At 42.7% G+C, this 17442-nt stretch overlaps 1 protein-coding gene and 1 long non-coding RNA gene across 8 annotated transcripts in view; one reads left to right on the top strand and one right to left on the bottom strand.

Annotated features, from left to right (window-relative positions):
- The first annotated feature begins 3 nt into the window (after positions 1–3).
- LOC119234306 (uncharacterized) lies at positions 4–10068 on the top strand. The gene is made up of 3 exons (XR_005122581.2): positions 4–96; positions 8918–9013; positions 9976–10068. It is a non-coding gene; the product is annotated as an uncharacterized LOC119234306 (long non-coding RNA).
- LOC119234304 (alpha-1,6-mannosyl-glycoprotein 4-beta-N-acetylglucosaminyltransferase-like) overlaps positions 6146–17442 on the bottom strand; it is a 26915-nt gene continuing 15618 nt past the window's right edge. For 2 of the 7 annotated variants that reach the window (XM_054690545.1, XM_037497160.2), the window contains exons 3-5: positions 14285–14457; positions 12740–12896; positions 7600–9816 (exon numbers count right to left, since the gene is read on the bottom strand). In XM_054690545.1, coding sequence (XP_054546520.1) covers positions 8684–9816; positions 12740–12896; positions 14285–14392 — 1398 coding nt within the window. In that variant the 5' untranslated portion in view covers positions 14393–14457 and the 3' untranslated portion in view covers positions 7600–8683. Of the gene's footprint in view, positions 6163–7599; positions 9817–11639; positions 12087–12739; positions 12897–14284; positions 14458–17442 lie in introns of those variants that run through there. The other 5 variants (XR_008550085.1, XR_005122580.2, XM_037497161.2 and 2 more) reach the window with 5 other exon arrangements.

Genomic DNA, 17442 nt, shown 5'->3' with positions numbered 1-17442 from the left:
TGTGTAAGATGGAGACAAAGTTTTAAAGCCAGCTTTCTAGTCATCTCAAATCCAGACAGTTGGCAATTAGCTGTCAGTTGAATCAAATTGGCAAGGGTAGGTTTTGAATAACTCCTTCCCCTGTTGATGGCCCTCCCAGATGGTACATGGAGAAGTCATTGCTTCCATTCCTAACCGCCCCCCCCAACTCCCATCCCCTGCTGCTGTCTCCTTGTGCTGCTTGGTGAGCCTTTTAGTCACCACAAATTGGTCCTCAAATCTCCAGTTCTTTTGTGAACCCAGAACCTCCCAGTGGGCCTCTGAAGTTTCCTTTCTTCCCTTTATCTGCTCTTTGTCATTACCAAGAGTGCATCTCCACATCTTTTTTCCCCTCTCCCACCCCTCCCCTCCAGGCTGGCACTAGGCCAAATGTAGACTGGCCTTTCACTAAGAAAGAAGATAAAAAAATGGCATATTCTCCTAATGGGTTTAGTTTTGTTAATTTAGCTTTTTTAAATATGAGAAATAGAACCTAGATGTGGGGTGAGATATTACTAATAAGTACTGTTTTTTTCTTTCAGTTCTGAGATTTAATTGACCTACAACATGCTAAATTTGAGGTTACAACATGTCGACTTGACGTATATGTATTGTGAAATGATCACTACCACACCCTATGCCTTTACTTCATAGAGGTCCAGGAAAGGAAAAAAAAATGTCCTTGTGATGAGAGGTTTAAAAATTTACTCTTAGCAACCTTCAAACATACCACAGTGTAGTTTTAAATGTAGTTGTACTTTATATCCCAACACTTCTTTATCTCACACCAGAAGTTTGTAACTTCATCCAGTTCCCTCTCCTCCTACCCTCTGCCACTGGTAACCACAGACCTGATCCCCTTTTCTATGAGTTGCTTGTTTTTTTGTTTTTTTTTTTTAAGATTCCACATCTAAGTAAGATCATAGTATTTGTCTTTCTCTGCCCGACTTATTTCATTTAGCATAATGCCCTCAAGACCCATCCATGTTGGGGCAAAAGTCAGAATTCCCTTTTTTTTTCAATTTTTATTTATTTATGCATACAAGAGCTGGGATGTAGGCTAGAGGTGATGGGGGGAGGTGGGGTGTGAGAGGATTCACCAGAGACAGAGTGGGGAGCACAACAAGTGGATCTACTGAAATACACTGCTGAGGGGAGCAGCGGATGAGACAGGAGAGGTCTGCTCTGTCATGTGGGTTTCTCCCTGGCTGGGGATTGAACTCAGGCTGTGGCAGTGATAGCCCTGAGACTAACCCCTACACCACCAGGGAGGCCCCTCCCTTCTTTTTTTGGTTGAATAATATTCCACCACATATGATGGTATAATCACACACACACACACACAAATACATCACATTTTCTTTATCATAAGAATGTTGTTTCCATGAGACCATGTATTTAAAAGCTCTAGTTTTTCTTCAGGATATAACTTCTTTGAACTAAAACCTTTCTCCTTGCCTTCCCTTCCCCTCTTCAAATCCTCTCTCAATTTTCCCTCTTTCCCCTCTTAAGACCAAATAACAAGCAGGCAAAAAGAGAGAAACTTTTGAAAGTTTTATATTGAAGTTAAGATGGCTAGAGAGGATCTAGAACACTTTTTTTTTTTTTTTGGAGTAAGGGTTATATATAATTTCAATGGTCAATTTGTTATTTCTTTCTTTTATGGTCTGATTTTTTTTTGGTCTGGTTTAAGAAATAATATATACTACTAGGCTGCAAAGATATTTTTATATTCACTTCTAGAATTTTTAGTGTTAGTTCCCCCACCCACAACTTTACTCAGGTATATTTGACATAAACTGTATATATTTAAATCTATATCTTGATGTCTTGATAAATATTTACATTATGAAACAATCACTACACTCTAAATAACATATCTATCAATCTAAATACCAATCTAATAACATATCTATCACCTCACATAGTTACCAAAATAAAGTTGCCACACTTGAGTTACTTTCTTAGCAAATTTCATATATGCAATACATTTTTATCTTTATTTATACATATATTTTACATCATTGCTCATTTTTTTTAAAACTTTTTTTTTTAATAGAGGCATGTTTTATTTATTTATTTGTTCGTTTGTTTATACATGCACTGGGTACAGTCAGAAGCACGGGAGGGTGAGAGAATTCACCAGAGCCAGAGCGGGGAGCAGAGCAGGCAGAAGGACCGAAGTACACTGCTGAGGGGAGCAGCGGGCGGCAGGAGAAGTCTGCGCGCCATGTGGGACCCTCCTCTGGTGGCCGGGGAGCAGCCGGGTATCGAACCGGCGCCGCAGAGGCTGCGGGCAGCTTCGCAACCCAACGCTCAACTGCTGCGCCACCAGGGAAGCCCACATTGCTCATTTTTAAACAATGCTTGCTTCCCCCCCTCCAAGTGTAATCCCCATAAAATTTCCTTCCCCAATGCACCCGTGCACCATCACCTCAGTCCCCTGTGCTCCTCCCTCCCTCCCTCTGATCCCTCTCCCTCCTCCTCCTCTGCAGGATGTCTCTGGCTTACAGTTGTCTGTTTGTTTTTGTTTTGTTTTGTTTTGTTTTGTTTTGTTATTATTTTTTCCCCTGATGTCTTATTTGGTTCCCCTAATTTCTTCCTATAAGTGAAACCATCTGATATTTTTCTTTTTCCTTCTGGCTTATTTCACTGAGCATAATTCCTTCTAGCTTCATCCATGTTGCTATGAATGGCATGAGTTTATCTTTTCTGATTGCTGAATAGTATACCATTGTGTATATGTACCACATCTTCTTGATCCAGTCATCTATTTTTGGGCATGTGGGTTGTTTCCAGGTTTTACCTATTGTAAATAGTGCTGCATTAAGCATAGGTGTACAGGTGTTCTTTTGAATCAATGTTTTTGTGTCATTTGGGTAGATCCCTAGGAGTGGAATTGCAGGGTGGTATGGTAGCTCCATTTTTAGTAGACTGAAGAACCTCCACACAGCTTTCCCTAGTGGCTGGACCAGTTTGCACTCCCACCAGCAGTGCAGGAGATTTCCTTTTTCACCACATCCTCACCAACATTTGTTGTTGCTAGGTTTTTTGATATGTGCCATTCTTAGTGGTGTAAGGTGGTGCCTCTTTGTGGTTTTGATTTGCGTTTCCCCGATGATAAGGGATGTTGAACATTTTTTCATATGCCTGTGGCCATTGCAATGAAGTATTTTTAACTATAGTCTCATCACTCTACATTAAATCCCCAGAACTTAATCTTGCGTAACTGAAACTATATTCCTTGACTAAGAGCTCCCCACTTCTCCCTTTCCCCAGTCCCTGGCAACCCTATTCTAATCTGCTTCCATAATGAGTTTGGCTATTTTAGATTTCTTATACAAAGGAAATCATGCAGTATTTGTCTTTCTGTGTCTGACTTATTTCATTTGGCACAGTGTTCTCCAAACTTATTTGCTTCAAGTTGTAGAAAATGGTGGGATTTCCTCTTTTTTCAATGCTGAATAATGTTTCTTTGTTTATATACAAATCATTGTCTTTATCCATTCAGCTATCAGTGGACATTTAGGTTGTTTCTCTATCATGGCTATTGTGAAGAATGCTGCAATAAACATAGCTTGCCTATATCTTTTTGAGATACAGATTTCATTTCCTTTGGCTATATACACCCAAATTGAACTGCTGTTTCGTATGGTGGCTCTATTTTTAAATGTTTGTGGAACCTATATACTGTTTTCCATGGTGGCTGCACCAATTTACATTCCCACCCATCGTGAACGGATTCCCTTTTCTCCACATCTGCACCAATACTTGTCATTTTTTAAAAAGATTTATTTATTTATGCATACAAGAGCTGGGGTGCAGGCCAGAAATGTGGGGGGTGAAAGGATTCACCAGAGACAGAGTGGGGAACAGAACAGACAGACTGACTGAAATACACTGCTGAGGGGAGCAGCGGGCGAGATAGGAGAGGTCTGCTGCGCCATGTAGGTTGCTCCCTGGCTGGCTGGGCATTAAACTCGTGCTGCAGAGGCTGCAGACAGCTTCATTGTGGGGTGCTTAACCCCTTGCGCCACCAGGGAGGCCCCATTTCTTTTTTTTTTTTTAAAGATTTATTTATTTATGCATACAAGAGCCAGGGTACAGGCCAGAGGTGTGGGGGGTGAGAGGATTCACCAGAGACAGAGTGGGGAACAGAACAGGCAGACTGACTGAAAATCACTGCTGATGGGAGCAGCGGGTGAGTCAGGAGAGGTCTGCTGCGCCATGTGGGCAGCTCCCTGGCTGGGGATCAGACTCGTGCTGCAGTGACTGGGGACAGCTTCATAGGTTGCATCTTAACCCCCTGTGCCACCAGGGAGGTCCTTAATACTTTTCTTGACTGAAAGAAGTGCTATCATTGAGTTCATCATAAACTATTATGAAAGAAGCAGACAGATGTTATTAACTTTGTCTCAGGATAATCAGGGAAGGCTTCACAAAGTAGTTAACATTTAAGTTAGAATTTGAGTGTGTACTGGGAATATTTTAGGTGAGTCTGAAAGGGCACATTAGATGATCTTAATTTTGGGTGGGCAGGAAGCAATAGAATATGATCTGAGAAATTTGATGTGAAGACTCTTGAGTAATGCAGGGTTGATGTTTACCAAGTTACAAGCAGTTAGTAAGCAGTGGGTGTGCCCCAATGTCCTAGCCATCTGGACCCCTTCTCTGAGAGGACTCAGGCCTCCCAAGACCTCAAAAACTAAGTGTTAAGAGCTGGCACAGCAGGGACCTTCTAAGACCTTGTGCTATTTCTGGGACTCGTGCTTGATTGAAGGATGTTTGTTTCACCCAGGTTTCAATACTTTCAAGCACCACTTCTGATTTAATGCAAACAAAGAGACCCAAACCAAATCCTCCAAGAGAGAGAATATTTACTGAACAACTTACATGCCAGATGCGGTGATAATGGTGATGGAAGTCATTTGTTAATGTGTTCTTATTAAATACTTGGAAATACTGTTGGCATGTTTTTTATCCTCACATTAAAGATGAGGAGAGGAAATTCAGAGTAGTAAAGAGAAGGAAATTTTATTAAGTGTTTGCTATTGGAAGATGCTCCTCGGCTCTTGCCTTGGGCCAGGGGCATTAGTATTTATCTATCTAGACTCTGACTCCATCCTTGGCCCAAGTGCCTTAGGATATTCCACTCTAGAGCTCACTTTCCCACTTCTGGGTGCTTGATGTCAACTGCCTGAGCCATGTGTCCACTTTGTTGTTCAGAGCCCCCTCCATGAGACTTGGTGTGCACAACATGTGAAACAGAAAACTTCACACTGTACCCACGCCCATATGTCCATCCACATTCCTTTACTCCAGTCCTTGGCATCCCTTTAGTCCTTCCCTTCAAGGCCCCTGATTGGACAGCCAGACCTTTGGCTCCTGCCCAGCAATCATGAATGACCAGGTACACAGTCTAGCTCTCTGCCCAATGGGAAGATTTTCCTTCTCTATGTCTTTTAAAGTCACCCCTTAATATGGCTGTAATTCAGTCACTGTCCATTTTCAGCTTATACTCATGTATTGAGCATACCTACATGTAAATCAAACTTGGGCCTTTTCCCTATCCTTCAGCTAGCCATATGGAATTTTCCATATGGCCACAGGTGTGAGCTGAGTGACAGCATGATGTAACCAAGCTGGATGACATGGGAGCATGCCAAGTGACGTGGGAGTCCAGGCTGCCTATTAACACAGCTTACTCACACCTGCTGGTCCTGCTGCATCCAAGATGTACCATTTTTATTTTTGATGGGCTGCTGCTGGCCTTGTCTGACTTTTGAATCTCTGGATATCAGTATCCACTCAGATCTTATGTCCAACCCTCGAGAATATGTCTGAGTACCCTCCACCCTCACCTTCCCAGTTGTTCAATTACTCAAGTAAATGACTTTAGGTCCCTTGGGAGAAAAAACTGGGAAATAATTACAGGATAAACATGATACAGGTCTTTCCTTCTAGAGGCCTGGTCATTTCTTCTATTAATGCACATGGATCTGAAAATTACCTCAGGTCCAGGAACCATGAAGGGTTACAAGTTTTTACCTGTGTGAAAGTCCAAATCCACTTGCTCCTTCCTTTTTGCCTTTTCTTGGCTGTAGTTGTTAAGTATCAGCCTTATTGTCTGACTGTTTATTTCTCCTGTAGTGATAATATTTCATATTAACTTAATTTTAACCTCTATTTTCATGTGTTCTTGAGGGTCATGAGCAAGCCAACCCCAAATCCTTGTCTTACTATTTTCCCACTCTTAGTGCCCCTTCGTTAATTCATACCTACCAAGATGATATCAAAATGGGATTAGATATACAAGAGATTTATTGGTGGAGGGAGATTTACTAATGGAGGGGGAAGGTGAAGATGGGGAGAGGCCTCAAATAAGGGTGAAGATCTGAAAACTGTGGATGTTGACAGAAAAGGAAGGATTGACCATGAAGGGTCTAAGACTATAGTTTGGTTCTGAGAAAGTTTTGCATAGGCTTATGGAGCACCCTCGAGCAAACCTCACCAGCTGAGGATGGGCCCATGTTTTCAGAATGGGCCTTATGTGGTACCTCCACTGTGGTCGCCATTGATAGGGAGCATTTGGCGGCAATTGTGGCTTTGGCACCAACACTATGGTGGATCTACAGGGCAGCAGTGGGACTGTCAGTCAATCATGGTGCTTGTAGCAGGAAATTTGAAGGGTACTTTTTATGGCTGCCATATTCTCTTGCCGCAGCCCTTGCACCTGAGGCTCTCAAAGCTTTTACCTCCCATCCTGATTTTCCCACATCCTTCTTGTTTTCATCATCATTATCCCATTGTCCTGTTTCCAAATTCTCCATTTTTTAAAAAGATTTATTTATTTATGCATACAAGAACTGGGGTGTAAACCAGAGGTGTGGGGGTGGTTGAGAGGATTCACCAGAGACAGATTGGGGAGCAGAACAGGTAGATCTACTGAAATACACTGCTGAGGGAAGCAGTGGGCGAGACAGGAGAGGTCTGTTGCACCATGTGGGTAGCTCCCGGGCTGGCTGGGGATCAAACTCCTGCGGCAGTGACTAGCGATAGCTTGATAGTGCTATCTTTAACCCCTGCACCACCAGGGAGGCCCCCAAATTCTTTATTTCTATCCACATTGACCAAAATCCTTTGGCCACACTACCTGGCTTTATATTTGAGCTTTACCCAAATATTCCTCTTAAATTGGTCCTTTCCTCTTTCTTTCTCCTTGCCTTTTTGGATTATGGATCTCAAATTACTGAAAATCTCTGCTTAGACATTGCATATTACATATGAATTTAAGACTCAGGGTTCCAGATTTGGTGCTCAGATTTTTCTGGGAATAAAGATCTCATAGCAAAATGGGCTAAAAACACGTTAATAAAATGTCCAATGTTTTTCCTATCAGAAAAATTCAATTTCCCTATAGTCCCAGAGATAAGATGATGCTGGAAATAGGAACTATTAGAAATCACAGCAAATTATTTTTCAATAACTTTGATACTATTCAAAAACTATCCTGGCATATTGGGAATTCACGTAGAAGAGGATTCTGCTTAACCATAAAAGGTTCCCCATAAATGGTTATCAAGTGAATGACTTACTACCTTCCATGAAAAAATAAGATCACAGAGAAAATGTTCCTCTCTTGGCCAATCTATCTTTGTGGTCACATAGCCCATTCAGCTTTATTTATTTATTTATTTATTTTTAAAGATTTATCCGTTTATGCATACAAGAACTGGGTACAGGTCAGAAATGTGGGGGCAAGAGAATTCACCAGAGATAGAATGGGGAACAGAACAGGCAGACTGACTGAAATACACCACTGAGGGGAGCAGCAGGTGAGCCAGGAGAGGTCTTCTGCGCCATGTGAGTAGCTCCCTGGCCGGGGATTGAACTCGTGCTGCAGTAGCTGCAGACAGCTTCACAGGTTGTGTCCCAACCCCTTGCACCACTAGGGAGGCCCCCATTCAGCTTTTAATTAACCCATTTCTTGTTTGATGAAAGATCTTCTGTCTCTTTCTTGCACTGCTTGAGTCTTGTGACAGGAGCATCAGTCAGTCCTACCCACAAGTTCTTGTTTCTAGAAGTTTGGTGTTCTTAATCCAAGGAGACAATTTTGGATGGTAGATCCTTTTGGATAGAAAATCAGGGAAGGGGCCTCCTTGGTGTGCAGTGGGTTGAGCGCCACGCTGTGAAGCTGTCCGCAACCTCTGCAGTGCGGGTTCGACTCCCTGTTGGCCAGGGAGATTCCCACACGGCACAGCAGACCTCTCCTGTCTGGCCTGCTGCTCCCCTCAGCAGTGCTTTCGGTCCATCTGCCTGTTCTGCTCCCCGTTCTGTCTCTGGTGAATCCTTTCACCCTCCTGCACCTCTGGCCTGTGCCCCACTTCTTGTATAAATAAATCTTTAAAAAAAAAAAAAGAAAATCAGGGAAGGGTTTAACAAGCCCACTTCACCTGCCCATGGCTCTCTGGGACCTAGAAGATGTTACCTTCACTTAGCCTATCAACATGCTCAATCTTATGAATTGATAACCCTGAAAGTACCCAACAATGAGGTCTCCCTGGCCAAGTTCAATACTTTAATGTTTGTTAAAAGAAACTCCGTAGACTCTTTCAACCTAGCCACTCTCAGAACTCTCAGTGGTTTCTTCATATACTCTTAAACTTCAGTTAATCCAGAGGTTGATGTGCCTGAATATTATTTCAGAGGGTGAAGTGGCTGTCACAAGCAATCTCACACATTTCACCTTCTTCCCAGACTCATTATATAAAACCCTCTTATTCAGGGTGCCATTTATCAGAAGCCCCAGCAGAATATAGTCATCACAGTCAGTGATTCTATTAGTAGCATCAAAGCCCAGTTCTACTTGTCCCTCTTTCAGCTGGTTCTCATCTTTTAGGTGAGAGTCAGTCAGGACTTGAACTCGGAACACTTGGGCAGGTTTGTCCAAAACCACTGTCAGATGGCTGCCGACTTCCACCTCCTTGCTAGAAAAGTAAGTCCCATTCAAGCTATAGGCGTTCATGGGGACAGTGTCATTGGTAGCCTTCAGGTTAGTGTAGACGGAGGCAGCAGGGTTGCTTGGAGAACCAATGTCATTTTCTTCAAACTCTTCATCGTTGAGGCTATTAGATGTTTTTCCAAAGGAGGAGAAATTACCCCTGTCCGGGAAGAGAGAAGGGAAGAATTGGATTGGTGCTTGTTGCATGAGGTCATGAAAATGGATGAGGAGGGAGCCATAGGGCATTTCTTGGTAGAAGAGGAGAAGGAAATGAGCAAAGCTTGGGAGGTCTCTAGTACGAAAGAGTTTTCCAGTGAAGGGCAGCTGAGAGAACTCCAGAGTCACCCACGGCTTGTACTCCCAGGCAGACACAGTAGTAGCTATCTGGGTGACAAATCCAGGGGCACATTGCACACCATCGGCCATCATCAGGAAATAGTCAGAGTACGGGGCAGCAAAGTTCATGAGGAAGGCATAATCCATGTTCTGCTTGGAGTAGAAAGCTACATAGGCAGGGTTGCCATTCCAGTTTTTCTTACGTTTCTTCAAGGGAAGGTAGCTTTTAAGAGGACTATTGATCAGTACTAGCTGTCCAGCCTGGATGTATGGTTTAAAGAGGGTTGAGATGCTGGCGCTCATTTGACCAAGCCACTTGCGGTCAGCATATGCTAGGTGTACCAGAACAATAAAGTGTTTCTGCTCTGATGAGGAGGAAACAGAGAAGAGAGATTGCAGGGTGCCCAAGAGGGAGCTCCTTCTGGGGTGCTGCACTGAGGAAATCCCTATGGTCAGCAGTTCTAGGATTGGGGAGAAAAAGAGGACCATTATCACCTGAGGGAAGTGAAGAAAAGTGAGAAAGTGAAGAAAAGTCACTATGGGTGAGATTAGGATACTCTCCTAGGTCTTTCCACATGCCAACTTCGTGTGTTAGTAATTTCACATTTTCTCTTCCACAGAACTGAGTATCCATGATATTATGAGCTACTATCAGGTTACAAATTGTCAGTTACAAAAAAACACTACCTTTTGAAAAGTATCGTGGGAGAGATAAAAATGATAAACTAAAAACTTTTGCATCTATGTCTCCTGCCACCAAAAATCCCATTGAAAAATAGAAAGAGTGCCAGGCGAGAACCCCAGGATTTGAAGAATTCCCAGAAGATAGAATATGGAAAAGGATTAGTGGAGAAATCTAAATGGAAGAATTCACCATCCTAAGACACACATACTCACCTTCCTACCAAAAGCCCCAGAGTTCAGAGTCACCAAATCAAAGCACTGGGCCCTGGGATGCTCACCCTGACACTTATGCTCACCCTGACACTTGTTTCCAGAACCAAGGATCAGGGACCACCAAGGGCCTGGGGTGGCAATATCCATTCCCAGGCTAAAGTCTGAAGGGTTTCCGTCTAAATACCTGAAGCCCGGTGTGTGGGTCCTGAGGTTGGCTTCGGACTCTAAGCCAAGCACTCCCGGCCAGAGTTGGGGACCAGCGGGGGAAGGGGCTACATGGCTCCCAGGGCGTTTTCATCTACCGGGAAGCTCTGGGTATGGTGGGCCTATCAGACGTTCAAAAATTTTGAGGTTGCCAGAGTGTGTATAAGCAAAAAATGTAGAAATGCTCCAAAGGACTCAGGGCTCTCTTAGAAGAGGTGGGGGGACACATCTCTCAGAAGACCAACTGCCCACGTTCCTTACTTGTTCCTTGCATCACCGCCCTTTGGCAATCTAATGAGGTTTCCACGCTCACAGTCCCCTTTCACAGAGAGGCAATCAGGGATGTTTATTTAGACGGGAGAAATACGCTGTTCATTGTAGCCCCTCGGATCTAAATAGGAACCATGAATCACCAACATAATGGAAGAGAAAGAAGTCAACCAGGAGCACTCCAGAAATAGAAGTTACCAGAGGAAACAGGGAATTGAAGAGCATTTCAAATATATTAAATCAGTCCTCAGAGAGATTGATGTTGGAATTATCAGGCATGTATTTTCTAATAGCTATTCCAGTTGTCCTCAAAGAAGTTAAAGAAAAATAGGCTTGCAATTTATTTTTTTCCTTTATTTTTAAAAATTTTCTTTTTATTTATATATTTTTTATATCATTGTTCATTTTTATTTTATTTTTTTATACAAGCACTGGGTACAGTCAGAAGTGCGGGAGGGTGAGAGGATTCCCCAGAGCCAGAGCAGGGAACGGAGCAGGCAGACTGACGAAATACACTGCTGAGGGGAGCAGCAGGCGGCAGGAGAGGTCTGCATGCCTTGTGGGACCCTCACCAGCGGCTGGGGATCGAACCAGCGCTGCAGAGGCTGCGAACAGCATCGCAACCCTGTGCTCAACTGCTGCGCTACCGGGGAGGCCCTCACTGTTCATTTTTAAACAATGTTTTCTTCCCTTCTCTGCGCCCCTCAGGTGTAGTCCCCACAGAATTTCCTTCACCAATGCACCTGTGCACCATCACCTCAGTCCCCTGTGCTCCTGCCTCCCTCCCTCTGATCCCTCTCCCTCCTCCTTCCCTGCAGGATGTCTCTGATATATAATTGTCTATTTGTTTTTGTTTTGTTTTGTTATTATTTAGGAAGTCTCAAAAAAGAAAAAAAGACCTTATTTTGTCTCAAGATTTATTTTTTTCTTATCAAATACGATTGCAACATATGGGGAATCAAATGAGGTTCCTCATTTTTTACAAAGATGGTGTCTTAAGTAAAGGAAGTTTCTGTTCCTTCTAAAGCTGAAGCCAAAGAACAAGCTTTTAAAGCCAAAAAAAGCAGTGCTGAAACATGCTCACAGTCACAAGAACAAGAAGACCCACACATCACCCACCTTCCTGGGGCCCCAGACACTGCGATGCTGAAGGCACCTCAGAAGAGCACCCCGGGGAGAAACAAGCTTGACCACTGTGACATCATCAAGGTCCCCTTGATACCGACTCAGCCATGAGGAAGATGGAGGACAATACCACCCTTGTATTCATGGTGGAGGTCAGGCAACTAGCACCAGATCCAATGGGCTGTGAAGAAGCTCTGTGACATTGATGCGGCCAAGGTCAACACCCTGATCAGACCTGATGGAGAGGAGAAGGTGTGTGTTCGACTGGCTCCTGACAGTGATGTTTTTGGATGTTGCCAACAAAATTGGGATCATCTAAGCTGAGTCCAGCTGGCTAATTCTAAATATGATTTTTTTCATCATAAAAACAAAAGAAATGAGTGTCCTAGTTGGACCTCAGGAGGGTGCACAGTGCCAATAAGGCTATTTCAGCAAAGAGAATCACAAGTTCCTGACAGATAAAAGGCCACATATTCTTTAGACACAGACTTAGGATGCCAGCAGGGTTACCATGCCAGGGGTATGTGAGCACCACGGACTGATCTAGGCTGGAGCTTGAATTTTGAGAGTTATAGTGGCATAAAGATGGTCTTTACGGCTGTGGGGCTGAACGAGATCACTAAGACAGTCTAAACAAGGACTGAATCCTTGGGTACATCAACATCACATGTGGAGAAAGAAGATCAGCCAGAGGGAAATTGAGAATCTACCAGTGAAGTTGGAGGAAAACAAGAGTGTGAGGTTCTGGAGGCAGTTGAGAAAGTTTTGAAAGAAGAGAGTGATCTGTGTCAAATGCTGTCATAGATCACTTTTCCTTTTCATCTGTCTTCTCTCTCTCCCCTTTCCTGATTTGCTCCTGCACATTCTGTACCTCTTGTACATACTCACTTTTCTCCACAGGGGGCGCGCCAAGCAAAATATGGGGATTCACATTTGTGAGTGATCCAGAGTTTTCCTGCATATCTTTGAAGGTTTCCAGGTGCTTTGTTCTGCCAGGGCTGATCTGCATCTGGGCTCTCTGCAAGGCTAGTGCCTCCTTTTCTTCCTGAGAAAAAAAGTTAAGTTTCAGCTCTATGATTCATGCCCTTTGGGGATAATGCTGGGTGGATTCCCTTTTGCATAACATAATAAAACATCTCCAGGATACAGGGCGGCTGGCTCAGAGTTCCCTTCAGTTTCTTCCTTATTGTCTAAAAATGTTTGATGCTAGGACTTCCTGTATAGGTTGTGGGTCCTGGGGTGAAAGGAACTGAGCTTTCTCTAGCTCCCCTGAATGATATGCAGGGAATGAGACTGTGGCATCTATGCCGATCTTCATCCACAATCACCCCTCTGACATGAGTTATTCAATCCCATAAGGGACAAAATGTGTTAGGTGTGAGAGCTATGAGACAAGGTCATACTGTTAGGGGGAAATGATGTCCTGAGATAATCCCATGCAGGCTTTGTGGACCCCACCCCCACTCCAGACTAAAGCCATCAAGACATTGGGAAAGACAAATCCCATCACCACCAAGGGGAAGATGGCTGGGACCTGAGGGTGGAGTTGGGCAGCCAGGTTGGATATAAAAACCAGACACGTGGGCCTTGGGGTCTCTCTGGCTCGCGATCGCTCGCCTCCCGGCTTCACGGCTCCTGGCTGGCGGCCAGCTCTCAGAGCGCCATTTTGGGATTCCTGATCGGCGGATTGGGTAGGACTCATTTAAAATTTTGTCTCCCACTTTTCTCCCAGAGCTGTACATTTCCTCATTTCCCCTTCCCTTGTAAATAAACCTTTTATTAACCTTTCACGTGTGCCTGCAGTAGAGCATTGATAAGTCCTTTTAAGCGCGTGGGTGAGGACCCACAGTCAGGCACCCCGTTTTGTATCGGGGTTGCTCTACAACAATACCACTCCAGTGCCCCAATCTAAACTTCTTCCCATTAGAAATTCGAGTTCAAATTCAAATTCATCCACCACTCTCCCTTTTCTTATTTGTATTTCCTGGGTTATGGTGGGATTTTCTCAGCTCCTTAGAAATTTCTTGACTAGGACAAATGACTTAACTACACCCAGGTTCAGGATCCTATTACATAAAAATGGGGCAAAATGTATAACTTGGAAATCAAGGGAAATTTTCAAAATAGGAAAGTACTAAACAAAGAAAATATTTTCTACCTTAGTAATTGCTGTTAAAAAAAAGAAAGGGCGTGGGTAGGGTAGAGAAGGTCAGTTTTGCTGAATCACTAAATAAACATCATTTCCAGCCCCGAATTCTCTCCTCCAGTGCTACACCCCTTATTGCCTCAATGATGCATGGGTCCTCCAACGTTATTATTTTTCTTCTTTGAATGTCTCTGTTGCTAACAATTTCACGCAGACACTTAGGTAATGTCTCCTTTTTTTCAGTCCAGGGATTCAACTTTGCCCCACCCATGCTTTCTGATACTCACTGTGGACAGGAATATTGTAGTGTCAAAGGGGTTTCCTTTAATGAAAAAGATGATTGGTAACATCATGACTGTCGCAATAATGATGAGTCTCCAGAAGAAATCTCTCATAGTGTGGGTTTGGGAGCTTGGACAGCTGTTTCTCAACCTGTGATCCTTGAATATATATCAGATGTCTGCAATTCGCATACCATTGAGAACAGTTTTCATTTAACAGTAATAAATATTTTTATGAATTAAGAAAGTATACTAGTATAAATAGCATTTTAATGACTATTTTTAGAGCAGTTTTAGATTCACAACAAAATAGGGCCTCCCTGGTGGCGCAGCGGGTTGAGCGCCAAGCTGTGAAGCTGTCCGCAGCCTCTGCAGCATGGGTTCAATTCCCGGCCAGCCAGGGAGAATCCCACATCGTGTGACAGACCTCTCCTGCCTCGCCCACTGCTCCCCTCAGCAGTGCCTTACGTCTGGTCTGCCTGTTTCGCTCCCTGCTCTCTCTCTGGTGAATTCTCTCACCATCCCATGCCTCTGACCTGTACTCCAGTTCTTGTATAAATATATAAAATCTTTACAACAAAAAAAACTCAATAGATGTAGAAAAAAGCATTTGATAAAATTCAGTATCCATTTATAACAGGCATAGAAGAAAATGGGGTAGAAAAATATACCTAAAGTTGTAAAGACCATTCGTGAGAAACACATAGCTAACATCATACTCATTGGGGAAAAACTGAATGCTTTTCTTCTAAGGAAAAAAAAAACCAAGGATGACCATTCTCACCACTATTATTTAGCAAAGTAATGGAAGTCCTTGTCAGAGCACTTAGGCAAGAGAAAGAGATAAAAGTTGTCCAGATTAGAAAGGAAGAAGTAAAGTTGTTACTATTTGCAGATGATATCACATTATATGTAGAAAATGCTGAAGACTCCACAAAAAAAAAATTGTCAAAAATAATAAATAAATACAGTAAAGTTGCAGGCTACAAAATCAATAGACAAAAATTATTGCATTTCTATATGCAAACAATGAACTAGCAGAAGAGAGATAATTAAAACAATTTACAACTGTCATTTACAACTGCATCAAAAAGAACAAAATACTGGGGCCTCCCTGGTGGCTCAGCGGTTGAGCGCTGGGTTGGGAAACTGCCCACCACCTCTGCAGCGCTGGTTCTATCCCTGGCAGCCGGGGGAGGGTCCCACATGGCGTGTAGACCTCTCCTGCCGCCCGCTGCTTCTTTTTTTTTTTTTTTAATTTTCTAGAGGCATGTCTTATTTATTTATTTATTATTATTATTATTATTATTATTATTTTGTTTGTTTGTTTTTGGTTTATACATGCACTGGGCACAGTCAGAAGCGCGGGAGGGCAAGAGAATTCACCAGAGCCAGAGCGGGGAGCAGAGCAGGCAGAAGGACCGAAGTACACTGCTGAGGGGAGCAGCGGGCGGCAGGAGAGGTCTGCGCGCCATGTGGGACCCTCCTCCGGTGGCCGGGGAGCAGCCGGGGATCGAACCGGCACCGCAGAGGCCGCGGGCAGCTTCGCAACCCAGCGCTCAACCGCTGCGCCACCGGGGAGGCCCCCTCCCGTGCTTCTGACTCTACCCAGTGCTTGTATAAATAAATAAATAAATCTTAAAAAAAAACAACCAAAATACTTAGGAATAAATTTAACCAAGGAAGTGAAGGACCTGTACATTGAAAACTATAAGGTGCTGATGAGAGAAATTGAAGAAGACACAAGAAATGGAAAGATAGCCCATGCTCATTTATTAGAAGACTCAACATTGTCAAAATGTCCATTTTACCTAAAGCTATATATTCAACACAATCCCTATTAAGATCCCAATGATATTCTTCACAGAAATAGAACAAAAAACCTAAAAGACCTCAAATAGCAGAAACAATAATGGAAATATCATGTTTTCTGATTTCAAATTATAATGCAAAGCTACAGTAATCAAAACATAGCATTGGAATTAATATGGCACACAAAGAATGGAATAGAATTGAGAACCAAGAAATAAAACCACACAGAAAAAGAGCACAACTGCTAAATCATAAACTAATTTATGACAAAGGAGGCAAGAACAAATAATAGATAAAGGAAAGTCACTTTGATAAATCGTACTGGGAAAACTAGACAGCCATATGCTAAAGAATGAAATCACACCACTATTGTATACCATATGCAAAATTTAAACCAAATGGATTAGAGATTTGAATATGTACAAAAATCATAAGAGGCACAGAAGAAAACATAATACATTCTTTGACATCGAGCTTTGTACTGTTTCTGTGATTTGTCTCCAATAACACAAGAAGCAAAAAAAAATATTTTTAAAAATTGAGGGGGGGGCAACATCAAACTAAAAAATCTGCCTAATGAAAGAAACCATTGTCCAAAAGAAAAGCAGTCTGCTGAATGGGAGAAGCTATTTACAAAACTCATTTCAGAGAGGGGGTTAATATCCAAAATATATGAAGAATTCATACAACTTAACAATAAAAAATCATATAACTTGATTGAAAAAATGGGTAGAGACTCTAAATAGGCATTTCACCAAAGAAGATATACAGATGACCTATATCGCTGATTAGGGAAATATAAGTCAAAACCGCAATGGGATTTCACCTCACACTGGTTAGGATGGTTATTATCAAAACGTCAGCAAATAGTAAGTGTTGGCCAGGACATGGAGAAAAAGGAATCCTCCTGCACTCTTGGCAGGGGGCGGGGGAGGGGATGTAAATTGGTGCAACCACTATAGAAAACAGTATGGAGGGGCCTCAAAAAATTAAAAATAAAACTACCACATGATCCAGTAATCCCACTTCTGGGTATTTACCCAAACAATAAACACTAATTCAAAACTTTCTAAGGACTTCTACAAGTAGATATTTTCTTTAATCCTTAGGTAAACATTATTTTGAAATATAGCAAGTTCTCAAGGATCTGGGTCATTTACCACTCAAGAGATTACTTAAGCCCAGGTTGGTCCAGGAAATGCATGTGTTTGAATGAACTCTAAGTGATTCAAAAAAGGATTCACAAGCAAATTAGAATATTTCTTTGTGCTATTCTTCTCTCCCATTCACACACCAGTCCTTGTATCTTCTTGTCCTTTTCCCTCCCCCCCCCTTAACCTCAGAACCCTCAC

The sequence above is a fragment of the Talpa occidentalis genome, unplaced genomic scaffold, assembly GCF_014898055.3.
Source record: "Talpa occidentalis isolate TD23 unplaced genomic scaffold, MPIMG_talOcc4v2.1 talOcc4.8, whole genome shotgun sequence".
Lineage (NCBI taxonomy): Eukaryota > Metazoa > Chordata > Mammalia > Eulipotyphla > Talpidae > Talpa > Talpa occidentalis.
This window is presented reverse-complemented; position numbering and strand designations above follow the sequence as displayed.